Genomic DNA, 13,110 nt, shown 5'->3' with positions numbered 1-13,110 from the left:
TTAACAGGAAACTGTCATATTCCTGGTCCATCACCACCATGTCTTGCTGACCACCTTCTGGAAGCCACTGCATTGGGCTAACACAGAGCACTGCTGCTTTCCCTGGGACTACCTGCACTTCCAACAACATGCCCATCACCTGCTGCTTAGGGCTCTGGCAAAACTTTCTGCTTACTGATTAACAAAGCTTCAAAACCTTGAGGTGGGTAACACCTAAATAGCCCACTCTGTGCTCAGACCGCAAGCCCAGGACTGCTCACTCCCAGGGCAAGCAGTGGGCTGATGAATATCATTGTATTACTTCAATAACAATGACTGTATTTATTTGTAGTTATTATTATAAGTAATAATTATAAATACAATATTTAAATTAATTATTGCATTAATTTAGTAATTAATATTACTACATCGTCCCAGACCGCATGGCAGCCCCTCTGCATTGCCCTGTCCTACCCACTGGCCCAGTGCAAACAGCAAACACCTCCAGCAGCTCTTCCAGGGGGGAACTGCAGGGTGAACACTGCTGGGCAGCACTGGGCAGCTTTGGGCTCACATCCTGCCTGGGGCTGGGGGATCTCTGGGAGCACGTCCATCTCCTCCCACAAGCTCCCTCCATCAGCACCTTGCCTTCGTATTTGTGCAGCGGCTTAACAGTTAAGCTCTCTCTTTCTCACCGCTCCCAAAGGTGACTCCTGAGTCAGGAGGTGACTGCCGAGCCATTTGCAAGGGGTTAATGTAATTGAATATTCAAATGCTGGGAGAGGGTTTGGGCTGAAGACAGTAAACAAAAGATTCTGGGGAACCTTTAAAGTCCTGCTCAGTGGGGTCAGTAGAGTTACACATGCAATACAGGCTGCAATCTCAGCTTGTCTTGGCACAGGCTGCACAAATAGGTCCTTCTCCATTCATTATTTTTTAGGGATGCACTGGGCTGTTGCTCTCTGGGAAATGAAGTGCTTAAATTAGAAACTGATGCTGTGGAATTGTCAGCAGCCCACACATCCCACAGGCTCTCAGGAACCTGCACCAGCAGCCTCCACCCTGGCCCAGAACACAGCTAGAAGCAGAGGCTGGCAGTGGCAAGAAGACCAACCCTTTCTCTAGAGAGGGAATTAGGACCAAGATGAACATCTGTCCATGTGAGTTAGGAATGAAGCTCCTGCTGGCAAAGCCCACGGGGGAGCTCAGTAGCTGGTATCCAACACCAGCAACTCTCTACCTGTGACTTGATTATGCTGTGGCAGGTTTATCAGGCTGCCCTTTGATGTGCTGACAGCAGCAAACTGGCTGTGATGAACTTGTGGCCAAGCAGGCAGAAGCACACAACCCAAAAACATGCTGTGTGAAGCACTATTGTTAAATTAGGAGGAGATAACACACTTGACACCTCGGCATGGAGGGATGCTGATTGGCACTGCTGCTCCCAGGAGCTCCAAGAACTCTTAAGCCTCACAATCAACATATCCTACAGGTATTTCCATCCCTGGAAGCCAGCCTTTGGTAGGTGACTGCCAGAGTTTTCATGAGCCATTTTACAAGAACATCTACAAAACCACGCAGACCTGTACTGAGCAGGGCGTTTCTAATACCACCACAGTCCCCAGACAGAATATTGTGTTTCACTGCAGGAGACTAAGTGAAAACCAGGAAGGTTTTCCTATGGGAAGGTTGGGAAAAATCAGGAGAGAGGAGAGCATGACAGTTTTTAGAGGCTATATTACTTTGTAAAAGAAGGCATCTCACTTCTTGCTGGTGCAGGCAAGAGGTTAGGAAAGGACCTGGCTTAGCTGTGGAGAAAGCAAGGCAGAGATTACAAAACTATTGCTTGTAGTCTCAGCTTAAGCCACAAACCTGCACAGCTTTCAGTGAAAAGGACTGTAAGTGCTTCATCAGCAACACAAGCAAGCTACATAGGAAAGAAAAAGAAAGGAAGGGCAGATCCAGAGGGAAATAAATCTACACCAGCATTACCTTTCCCTACAGCTTGCTATTTACTGAAGAAGCAGCAAAAGCTCCAGTGCGCTTCAGGATACAAACGCTGACATGGAAATTCAGAGCCTTGAACCACTTCCAACAGGGAAAATATACTGACCACAGTCTCTTTGGAGGTCAAACAAAATCAATAGCCTTTCTCTCCAGTCTGTCTCTAAACTAAGCTTCTTTCAAAGACATCCAGAGAAAATGGATCATCTTTTGTTGTTGTGTGCGGTTTTGGGTTGGGCTTTTTTTTTTGTTTTGTTTTGCTTTTTTTAAGTGGTCAAACATTCACAGAAGCATAAGAAACTCCTTCCTCCCTCAGCATACTGAAAGGATTGTATAGAGGTCAACACTGCCCATCAGTTTTACTACACAATAGATGAGTTATCCACTTCTTGGGGAGGAAACCAAGCTGGAAGCCGCTTAGCGCTCGGTAAGAGAGGAAAAAATAAATCAGTGCATTTGCTTGATTGGGGTACATTTAAAGCTGGTTGTCAATTAGTTCAACACAGTTCGCTGTTAGAGAGCACAACAATTTAGCCCCAGGAGCTGAAGTTTGCTGCATTTCCTCAGATTCCTCCTGCTGAGAGACAGATATTGGCTGCAGCCAGGCCAGGCACCAAGGAGGAGGAGGAGGAGGAGGAGGAGTGAGGCTGGAGGTACAGCCACAGAGTGAGGGAGCCAGACTGGTGACTGCTTCCTTCCATTCAAAGTACCCAACAAACTGAATCCATGTGCAGAAAGGAGTAGAGGTGATAGCTGTTTATCACACAGCATGCTTCTCCACTCCCCAGCACACACCTTTTAAGCCAAACTACAGTTTATACCCTGTGTGCAGAGGGTATCATCCTTCCCATGTAAGTCATGGGTCACCCCAAGCTGAGGCAAATGTCAGAAGGACTAAAGGGGCAGAATGCAAAATTTTGCCTACATCCCATTTTTTAAATTAGAAAAATTCCCAAAAATATCAATTCAAAAGATCACAAAGGTGACAAACCACAGAAGGCACTTCCTGAGGGTCCCACTGAATGCATCCAAAGGAGGACCACTGCATTCAGAGCAACAGATCACTGATGGCTTTACCTTCCAGTTGTGTTGTGACAATCAGGGTTGAAAGACACTCACCACATCACAAAACCATTCAGGCTGAGAAGGCTCCCCAGAGGTCACTCAGCTCAACCCTGTGCTCCAAGCAGGACCATCAGTGCTAGAGACCACCAGTCCTTAGCTGTGCTCCAGCTCCCCTGCAACAGGAGGGCCAACATCTCGATCTGAGCCCACCTCAGGGCTGTGGTCACTGTGTCACCGAGGTGGCTGGAGAGGGACAGGCACATCTGCAGCTGACTTGGGCCCCAGCACCAGCAGCACTGAGCACAGATCTCAGCAGGGTGAGCTGCCCACAGCCAGGACCATGAGCCTCTGCTGCCCCTGCAGCCACAGAGAGAGCTGTTTACCTCATGGGCATCCCACACTGCTGATGTTTGCTGCTGTCAGTACCTGTACAATCTGTGCTCGAGCCACTCTATCCTGATTATTCCCAACCTTTCCATAGGAAAACCTTCCTGGTTTTCACTTAGTCTCCTGCAGTGAAACACAATATTCTGTCTGGGGACTGTGGTGGTATTAGAAACGCCCCGCTCAGTACAGGTCTGCGTGGTTTTGTAGATGTTCTTGTAAAATGGCTCATGAAAACTGATGTGTCCTTTCTCTGGCAGTCACCTACCAAAGGCTGGTTTCCAGGGATGGAAATACCTGTAGGATATGTTGATTGTGAGGCTTAAGAGTTCTTGGAGCTCCTGGGAGCAGCAGTGCCAATCAGCATCCCTCCATGCCGAGGTGTCAAGTGTGTTATCTCCTCCTAATTTAACAATAGTGACTCCCCTTCACGCACAGCAGATGTGCAGCACCAACATCCTGACTCCTCCGCTGCCCTGCACTCACATGTGCCACAGAAAGGAGGGTTTGTTCCACCAGCCCATGTAAAGGCCAGCTCATTTCTGAGTGACCATATTTCTCATCTTATAATTAGGATCTTAGCTACTTTTGTGCCCTCACAGGTCTCATAGTTCCAGTGCTGGAAAATCCTGGCAAAGCTCAGAACAGGTTACAGCAATGGTGACCATCCAGCATTCCCCCCAACCCCACATGGCTGCAGGAACAGACAAGGCTAGTGGTTAGGAACAAAAGTGCTGTTTCTTTGCAATGCTTTTTATCTCCCCTCCTCCAGTCCCCCCAGGTGGGACAATTTACCCGGTGACTACAGAGGCTCTTACATGTGCTTGTTAGCACCCCCAAATTAGTAGGTGTAAAGTCAATATCCTTTTACCTATTTACTCCTAATGAGTCACCAGTCAGAAACTTCACTTGAAAAAGAACGGTTACAAATGCAGATGCAGAAGCAAATGAAATAAAGGCAAGAATCACAAACGTTGCACAAAGACAAGGGGCTGGGCACACCACACAGCACCAGGCCATTGTCACCGGCTCAAACCTAACAGCTTTGATTTACCTCCCACCGGCTAAAATGGTTTGAAATGCAAGGTCTGAACAAAGGTGCAAGACACAGGAGGAATGGGAAGCACTGCTGGGCACTTAATCTCCTTTCAGTCTCACACAGGAGCTCCAGGAATGGCTCTGCTGAAGTCGGTGGACTCTCAGGAGTGTAGGAAAGAGGATAATCAGGCCTTGGCTGTAACAGAGACCCAGCCCTGTGATCCCTCCATGCAACTAGCAGAAACCTTATTTGGGATTTACACTGAAGTTACTTTTAGGCAAGCTCCTTCACTGTTGGAACCTGGGGCAACATCACTGATCCCCACAGGACAAGGCCAGCTGTCGGCAACTGCAGTGTTCACCCTCTAACTCAACACAAGATGTGATTTCAAACCAGAAGCCCAAAGTGTTCCCCAGTCTGCCTCAGCACTCACCCCTGCAAAACCCTACCAGAGCAGTAATGGGGGTTCTGCAGTGGGGACACTCCTCACACCCAGACTCCACCTGTGGCAGGTGTGGACTGCCCACAGCCAAGCTACATCTCCCCTCACATTCAACCACCCATCTCCTCTCCTGCTTGTCCTTCCAAAAGCACTTGAGAACATCAGGTATGGACCAAACCATGCCAGCTGCACCAACCTGAAGCCAGGATCCCAAGCACATGCCTCCTGCCATACGCTCAAGCCTCACAGGCTGGCATCACCATCGCGCCACTCAGGCACAACATCCATTTCTTCTCTGTCCCACCAGCCCACCTTTTGGGTGAGGTCCAGAAACGGCTGAGCAACACCAGAGAACAAGGGCTCCTCTCCACAGGGCGACCTGGGGCCAGATCCTTCCAGCCAGCACAGCTGCCATCCAGCTGTTGGAGAAGACCCAGAACACGTCGCAGCTAGAAGGTGGCAGGGTCACGGCAGATGGCAGGATTTTTTTCTTACTGCTTTGGGAAGAAAGGCACCCTTTTTGGCAGCTGCAAAGGCGGAGGAGGAGAAGACCTCTGAGGCACACATTTCAGCCAGGAGACATGAGGGCAAAAGAAATCTGAGCACTACTCAGTCATTCTTCAAGCACAGCCACTCCAGGCAGCATCAGTAAAGCAACTACAGCAGAAGTTAGGGACACGAGGCTCAGGAGACACTGAGAAGGTCTCAGCTCCTACATCACCATAAAAGCATGAATTGTCTGTTATGGGCATTCAGAAAATACTGATAATTTTTCAGGGACCAAAGTCCAAAGTGTGTGCTATTTCTTGCTGGCACACACAGCTCATCAACAGGGATGCTCACAGAGCCACACCACCATCTCCCTCCAACCCCAAAACGCCGGCTCTTCCTCACTGTAAGAAAAAACAGGAGATCTTTTTACTGGGCCTTCTCACTCCCTTCACTTCCAGCTCGCCTTCCCCTTCTTGCGAGCGCTGAGACCGCAGACACTCTACACGTGTTCTCCTCTGCATCTGACTGGCAGGCACTCTGGAAAATGCCAGTATTGGAACGGCCTGAATTCAGCGGTTTCTGAATGCTGATCGGACACTATTTCGTTCAAGCCACAGATAGTCATTTTTGGGGGGTATTTTCGTCTCCCTTTTTGGACTCTTACAGATTTCCAGGCGTTCACGCATCAGCAATTTCTCCTCTTCGCAGCTTCATTATTTTTCACCTTTCCACTCGGTGCAGTTTTGGAGGGGCCTGGGTGCTTCCCTGCTCTTCCAGACGGCCACGCAATGCGACTGGCGTTGTTAATGTTTGCTGTGCTCCACCTCGCAGCTGCGGAAATTCCTGACTATCTGGTTTTTAAAAGAGCTGAGGTGAAATCCGAGCGACTGAAGTGCCTTATTTTTCCATAAATGTAACACCTTTCTTGAGGAAAGCCCAACCTGAAAACAGGAATGGTCTCGCAGCATCTAAACCCACCAAATAATTACTTCTAACGAGGCCACCGATGTGGTCTCCGTTACCACCATCTCTTTAGCGTCTCTCCACTGGCAAAGCTTTCACCCCGCTGGCACACCACGAGGGCAGGGAACGCTGCAGCCCCTGCCCTGGGACGAGGAAGGGACACACAAGGACACTGAGAGGATGAAATTCGTGCAACTCGGTTATGCACGAGGAACAGAGGTCCTTCTGTCTCCACTGTCTGGAGGGTCCAACCTCAGTGTCCCACCACCCAGCCTTGGCAAAGCGCAGCGGGAGATGCTCCAGGGGAGTGATGTGGCCAATGCCACCACCACCACCACTGAATCTCCAGCAAAACAAGCTGCTGACTTCAGGAACCTCAAACAGCAACTCAAGCGAGGTTCCATGCCATCGTCAAGTAGAACTGTGCCCTTTACACATCAAGTTTTGCATTGCCCATCCTGCCTTTAATTAGGCATGTTCTTAATAGGGTTATTGACAATTTTAATTTCCTCCAAACATTTCTTTCAAAGAAAAAAAAAACCCCGTAGGCCACCTGACATCATGCACGGTGATGTACACCAAAGGCAAAACGTACAAGAGAATTTGCTGACAATGTTTTCCTTCCAACACAGAAAAACTGCAATAAACCCAAAGGAGCTCTCTCAGCCTTTGTGCTCAGAATCGCTCATGGCCTAGAAATACATTTAAAATTATGCAAACTTCTTCCAGAACTTCATCACAGAATCACAGAATGGGTTGGGCTGGGAGGGACCTTAAAGATCAGCTCCCACTATCCCCCCACAGCCACCAGCACAGATTTCAGATAAATGTAATCATTCAACTAATACACACAGTGCGTTCCCAGAGTCACACAGGAGAAAGGGAAGCTCTAGGATTGTGTGTGTGTTATTTCATCACAGCCAGGGAAGAACATACAGCAAAGCAGCTGCTTGAGCTTCACGGGAAAACACCATAAACACAGCAAGGCAGGAACAGATAGCATCATATTGACCTGTCTGCAGGGTCTGGCATTCACATTTTCAGAAAGTGTCTAAGAAGATAAATCACTATACTAATAATATTTATATTGATTATCTAAACTGAAGCAGCAATCGACTCCATTGTCTCACTTCCTCTTAAATTGCTCACAGATGGGATCCTATTTCCTATTCTGCATTTCTAATGGGAACACTTAAATCACAGCACAGAATTACATACACACAAACTGTTAACAAAAACCCTTTTATGACTTGCATGAAAATAAAGATTTTTCACTTTGTAGCTCACTTTCCACTCCACAAAAAAAAATTTAAAATGACAAATTATCAGCAGACCTCTAAATTACTTCTCCTCGTTATTTCTGGGTCCTAATATTTGCTGACAGACAGGCCTGTGCTTTCTGAACCCCGATCAGTGGTTATGGAGACTTGAAGTTTGGACACAGAGCTAAAAGGGGATTTTTTTTTTTTTTTTTCTGTGAAAGTCAAGGTTCTTTAAACTATCTCAAGATCCAGAAGTAGGGAAATCCAAAATCACTGCAGTGTCAGAGGAAAAATAAACACCAGGTTCTGCTGTTACTGCAGGTACAAAACAAGAACTGATGCAGAGAGAGCTGGACTTCAGGAGTGAAGCTGAAGCAGGAGGTAGGACAACAGCTTCCAAAATCAAAAGGAAAGGACATTGACAACAAATTCATTGTTCAAAACAGGTTTGCCATGAATCAAAAAACAAAAGGCTTGGATTTTTCTTCCGTAACTTCTCATCCCGCCTAAGCAAGGCTTTTCCCTCCCCTGGCACAGAATATAAAACTAAAAACGTCTTCAATGTACAGATGGTTTGTATAAAACGCTTCCAGCATATTTTAAATGGAACCTTTCAGAGCCACCAGGAAGGTGAGGGCAGCCGAGGCCCCTCACTGCCCAGAGCCAGCTGGGAGCCCATCCCCACCTCCTGCCCCATCCACAGCCCAAGCTCTACCCTCGGACCCAGCCCCTGCCCCACGTGTGGGTCAGCAAAGCCACGAGCTTCAGCTCATCTCCTCGCCTGCTTTCCAGGGACAACTTCGGCACTGCCCCACTGCAGATGAAAAGGGGTGACATTTTGAGGAAAAAAAAAAAAAAAAAGAAAAAAAAGAAAGCTGTTGGGGATTGTTGGGCAAGAAGGAGGAAAAGCCCAGAGCCACAACAGAGCAGCTGGACGGCGAAGGCTCCTCTGGCTCAGGCCGGTCCCCAGGACACATATGACTGTACAGCTGCCATGGTGAATGATCATCCCTTACGCTGAGGTCAGCTCTGCCCCCGGGCTAAGTAAGTGAAAATAAATGGTTTAGAAGATAAAAGGTCTTTTAAAAAATTTATTTGTCTTGTCGTCATGTCAAAACTGTAATGGGAAGAGACTGGAGGCAGCGATACGTTGGTTAAATGGGAAACAGCCATCCTGATGGTTCGGCAGAATGAATTACAAAGTGAATCCCAGCTCATGAGGGATTTGGGGCTGAGCTGCACCGGCAAACAACCCCTTGCACGCACCTGTTCCTGGGAAGAAAAGCAGCTTGGAAGTACGTGTGGAAAAAATGTGGAAATACGGCTATATTTCCTAAACCCCAAATGCTACCTGGATTACATCTCCCCCCTTTCCTTCGGGTAAATTCTGAGCCTTCCAGCCACAATGAGTTTCGTTTTTCCTCCTGATCTTCCCAGGAGAGAGATCGAAATTGATTTAAACTATTCCAGGAAGGGAAAGGGTTAATCAGGTTTCCCAAGGCAGCTTGCTGTTCAGGTGCCAGAAACACTGAGGGGAAAGAATGACTTGCTAAAGATGGGACAATGGCACTGGTATTTTGCATTTGTTTCCAGGCTTTGAGATAGAACAAATGGGAGTCATTAGTGAAATGAGTTTAGGGAGTTCTAAATTAGCTGTCAGGCTGCCAAGACCCGAAGAAGTGCTATGTCAGCCATTAATTCTGGAGAGCGCAGGATTACCCAAACCTAGGAAGGAATCCTGCAAAATTTAGAGTCAATTAAAGGAGGCTATTCTGCTATAATAATATTTTCCACACATATTACACCTCCTCGGGGAACAGAGCCCACTTCTACCACAAATGAAATCTCTGGCGGGATGGAGTGTGGCTGATGTCTAGACAGCTGTAATGTGCTCTCCGTGGGCAGGGTCCACTGGCATCTCACGGAAGAAGCTCCAGCTTGAGCAGAAGGTGGGGGCTGCAAGCTGCAGAGCACATCACCCGGGCTGGAGCGGCCCCAGGAAGGAGTCACCCATTTTCCCCAGCTCCTTGCTTCCTCTGTACCACCCAAAAAAAGCACATCTGTACGACATGTGGAGGTAACACCTGGCATCTTGCGTGCACACCACCCTCCTGAGGTTCCTTCCCTCCTCGGTCTGCCTGACCCCAGATGTGTCCACTGCTGGCAAACCCGTGCTAAACCTCCTGTCTCAGGAGCATCTCTCGAGTCCTGAGCTAAAACCCGCTGAACCCAGGAGAGCCTTCGAGAGGATGTCACTGGCTCAGGGTCCAGCACCAGGATGCTGAGATGTCCTCCTGTGCACCGCCCCCTGCACAGCGTCCTCAAACAAAGCCTCTGTGCTATACACTAGAAGGCATATAAATATATACAGGCATATAAATAAATAAAGGATTTATAACCTTCGGGGGGACCTAAGAGTGTTTTTTAAATTGTGATGGAATAGGTCAATGGACGAAATACCACCTGGAACACGCTGACTAGTAATGTACCTACACACAGCACATCCCAGCCTTCAGGACATCCAGGTAAATTAACATTACCTCCACCGAGAGGGCAGCCAAGGGCTCTCACACCTCTCCCCTCTCCACTGATAGCTATCACTGCTCATTGCCCTGCAGGACAGCAGTAGCTGGGGACAAATTAAACCAAAAATCCCATGGCTGTGAAGTACAAATGAGGCAAAAAATGCCTTCACCCAGCCAAGAGAGCTCTGTCTCCCCAACTGCGCCGGATACACAGATCGTGAACAAACAGGATAGAATGTCTTCTGCCTTTTGTGAAATGAAAATAAATGAAAGGATCTAAGGTTTCAGGTCACTGATCCCTCTCTTCCCTATCTGTACCATTTATCAGAGGTAGAATATAAAGGTTCCAGGTCCTTTTCTTTTTTTTGTCAGCACTTTAATGGTTGTTTTTCCCCCTTCCCCCTTTCATTTTCTGAATGAAAGGACCACTTAGGAACCTGTAAAGTAATAATAAGCTTATAACAGGAATATTGTTTTCCTGGGCCAGTGCAAACTCCTTCTGAATAGGTTGAAGAGATTAAAGTAAAAATGCAATCTGTAAATAGATCAGTCTTTTAATTAGTTTATAGTCTGTTAAGAGATAATATTTTGCTCACATAGATCGTCTGTTATCTAAAGATCTCAGAGCACTTTAGGAACATCAATTAAGCCTTTAAAAAAAAAACAACCTTGGGAGATAGGTAAGTGTATTTAGATTAATTAGTGTTGCTGTGAGCAGCAGGCATTATTATTAGATTTAATTTAGTCCAATAATTGACTTATCTGTTAATGGATTCTAATTCATCTGAGAAGGGATCAAATCCATCTGATTAAAAGGATTACATCGACTCAATTAATTCTATTAACTGACTTAATTTGCCATTTAATAATCTGACACAAGGGGCCAGATCTTGGCCCCAAAGAACGCACAAACCAAAAATTACACACCGGAATTGTTATGCCAGCAAATCCATGCATTACAGAGCACGTATTTTTCCTTGCACGTGGCATTTGCACACCTGGATAAAACATTCAAGGGGGATTCCTCCAGCCCTGCAGCATCATTCCTCACGGAGCCAGGGCTGGCTGCTCACTCTGCCGTACTTGTGGTGGCTGCTTGGAAAGGAGCAATCCCCGGCCTGAGATCTGCCCCCTCCCTTCTTTTCTGGGCATTTCTCCGCAACCAAGAGGTGAGAAGTTTTACAGAAGTCAATAAAACCTTGCAATAAAAGCAACTTCCCTTCAAAGGCAGGACAACCCTCCCATGCCAGCCATTTGGAAGCTAGGTATGTGGAAAAAAAAAAAAAAAAAAAAAAAAGGACAGAGAAAAAAAGCATCTCCTCACTTGGACACTGTTCTTTAACCAGTTGTGAATGTATGGGAAGAGAGGGGAAAGAGGTGCTAAAACATTATTAGCTCCCCTATCCTTAAAACTGGCTAGTGCTACTGGCTGGTGATGAGCCCTTGCCTGATGTTACCTCCTCTTAATGGGACTGAGTTGTTGAGAGAATTCAGGGCTGGAGCCAGCTCATCGGCACCTTTTCCCACATCTCTTGCCTTTTCTCAGGCATTGGCTCTTGCTTGTCCTCCCAAAGCCTTGCCCAGGCCGTAATCCTTAGGCCATCGACCCCCCTTTCCCCCCCATCCCCTCCCTGTCAGGAGGGACAGGGCTCAGGCAGTGCAGAAGCCGAGGGATCTGCACTGTCTGCAAGGAGGATGTAACCCAGGAGCCAGTGGGTGCCCTCAGAGTGAGGCCTGGCTCTGGCACACCGTGCCAGCATGGAGGCAGCCAGAGAGGGAAGGAGAGGAAAAGGGCAGGAGGACACACAGCCATCTGCTGCGTGGGAGGAGAGGCGTCCTCCTCCAGATGCAGACCCCACTGGCAAGACGGAGATGTGGATCAAAAGTTTGCAACTGTTGAGATCCCCAGACCCTGTTTAAGCCTCTCTCTGGTCTTGATCAAAGGTTACTCCATAATAATGCCTCGGGGGGAGGGGTTCCTGGCACATAATGAACCCTGTGTCATTGCCTTTGTGTCCAGGTTTGGCTGTAACACAGATGGTTCTCACTCCAGTAACTCCGACATCTCTCCCTTCCATTATCCCAGACAGGAGCTCTGCGTGGTCACATCCTGGACAGCCGTGTCCCACCTCACTGTCTCCCCGATTATCATGCTCTGAGTGTTCCCGTGCCAGGCAGGACGATGAGCAGATTTCCATAACCTTCCAGCAGGGCTGGGGGACGGGAAGGCGTCGCAGCCCGACCACTCGGGGAGTTTGACGAGGAGGCGCGGGGAGGGAGCCGGGGGTGGTGATGGCAAACAGCCCCCAAGGCCGGAGCACTCCGGGCTGTTCCAAGGACTCCAGCAGCCAGGAGCGGGGGGGTCTTTGGTGGCGAGCAGGGATGCAGGCAGCAGGAGCTCCCCAGACGGGAAATCTCAGGCTCTGCCATGGCGCGGCATCGCCATCGGTCACGAGCGCGCTCCTGCGCGCCCGATTTGTTGTTCAGACACGATTGCATATGTATGAAGGGGACAAGATGGGCTTTGACACATAAATTAGCACTTGTCAGCTGCTCCCGGGCACACTTCCCTGCTGCACCCACTGTAAATGCCGCCTTCTTTCACGGAGAGGAAAACTCCATCACGGCACCTGACAGCCACCGCGGGCAGGAGCCTCTCCGGGCGGCAGCGGCAGCACCCAGCCACTCGTTTACATATCAAACCTTACGAGAATGAATGCGATAAAATGACACAATAATTAGCAGCCAAGTGGCACTTTCCCCTCCTGTTTTATCTGGAAATTTGGGAATGACAAAGGACAAGGCTGATGAGACCTCAGGGCAGGGCTTTCCTGGAGAGATGGAGTGACTCCACACAAGGGCCTGCGGGTTCACTTCACACCAGCCAGGTGTTCTCCGGCTGTCACGCCCTGTGGCACAGCTCATGCTGCTCCTCTGCCTCCTCAGTGGCCAGAG

At 48.4% G+C, this 13,110-nt stretch overlaps 2 protein-coding genes across 2 annotated transcripts in view; both read right to left on the bottom strand.

Annotated features, from left to right (window-relative positions):
• LOC114068195 (fibroblast growth factor 18) overlaps positions 1-13,110 on the bottom strand; it is a 45,847-nt gene that overhangs the window by 30,876 nt on the left and 1,861 nt on the right. The gene's annotated exons all lie outside the window — the stretch shown is intronic.
• Positions 10,181-13,110, bottom strand: part of LOC114068193 (fibroblast growth factor 18-like) — a 34,183-nt gene continuing 31,253 nt past the window's right edge. Inside the window, exons 4-5 of the mRNA XM_027904112.1 lie at positions 11,154-11,309; positions 10,181-10,259 (exon numbers count right to left, since the gene is read on the bottom strand). Of these exons, the coding sequence (XP_027759913.1) occupies positions 11,203-11,309 (107 nt within the window). The 3' untranslated portion in view covers positions 10,181-10,259; positions 11,154-11,202. The remainder of the gene's footprint in view (positions 10,260-11,153; positions 11,310-13,110) is intronic.

Source organism: Empidonax traillii, unplaced genomic scaffold, assembly GCF_003031625.1.
Source record: "Empidonax traillii isolate 1590-97213 ecotype Southwest subspecies unplaced genomic scaffold, ASM303162v1 scaffold1014:size492293, whole genome shotgun sequence".
NCBI lineage: Eukaryota > Metazoa > Chordata > Aves > Passeriformes > Tyrannidae > Empidonax > Empidonax traillii.
This window is presented reverse-complemented; position numbering and strand designations above follow the sequence as displayed.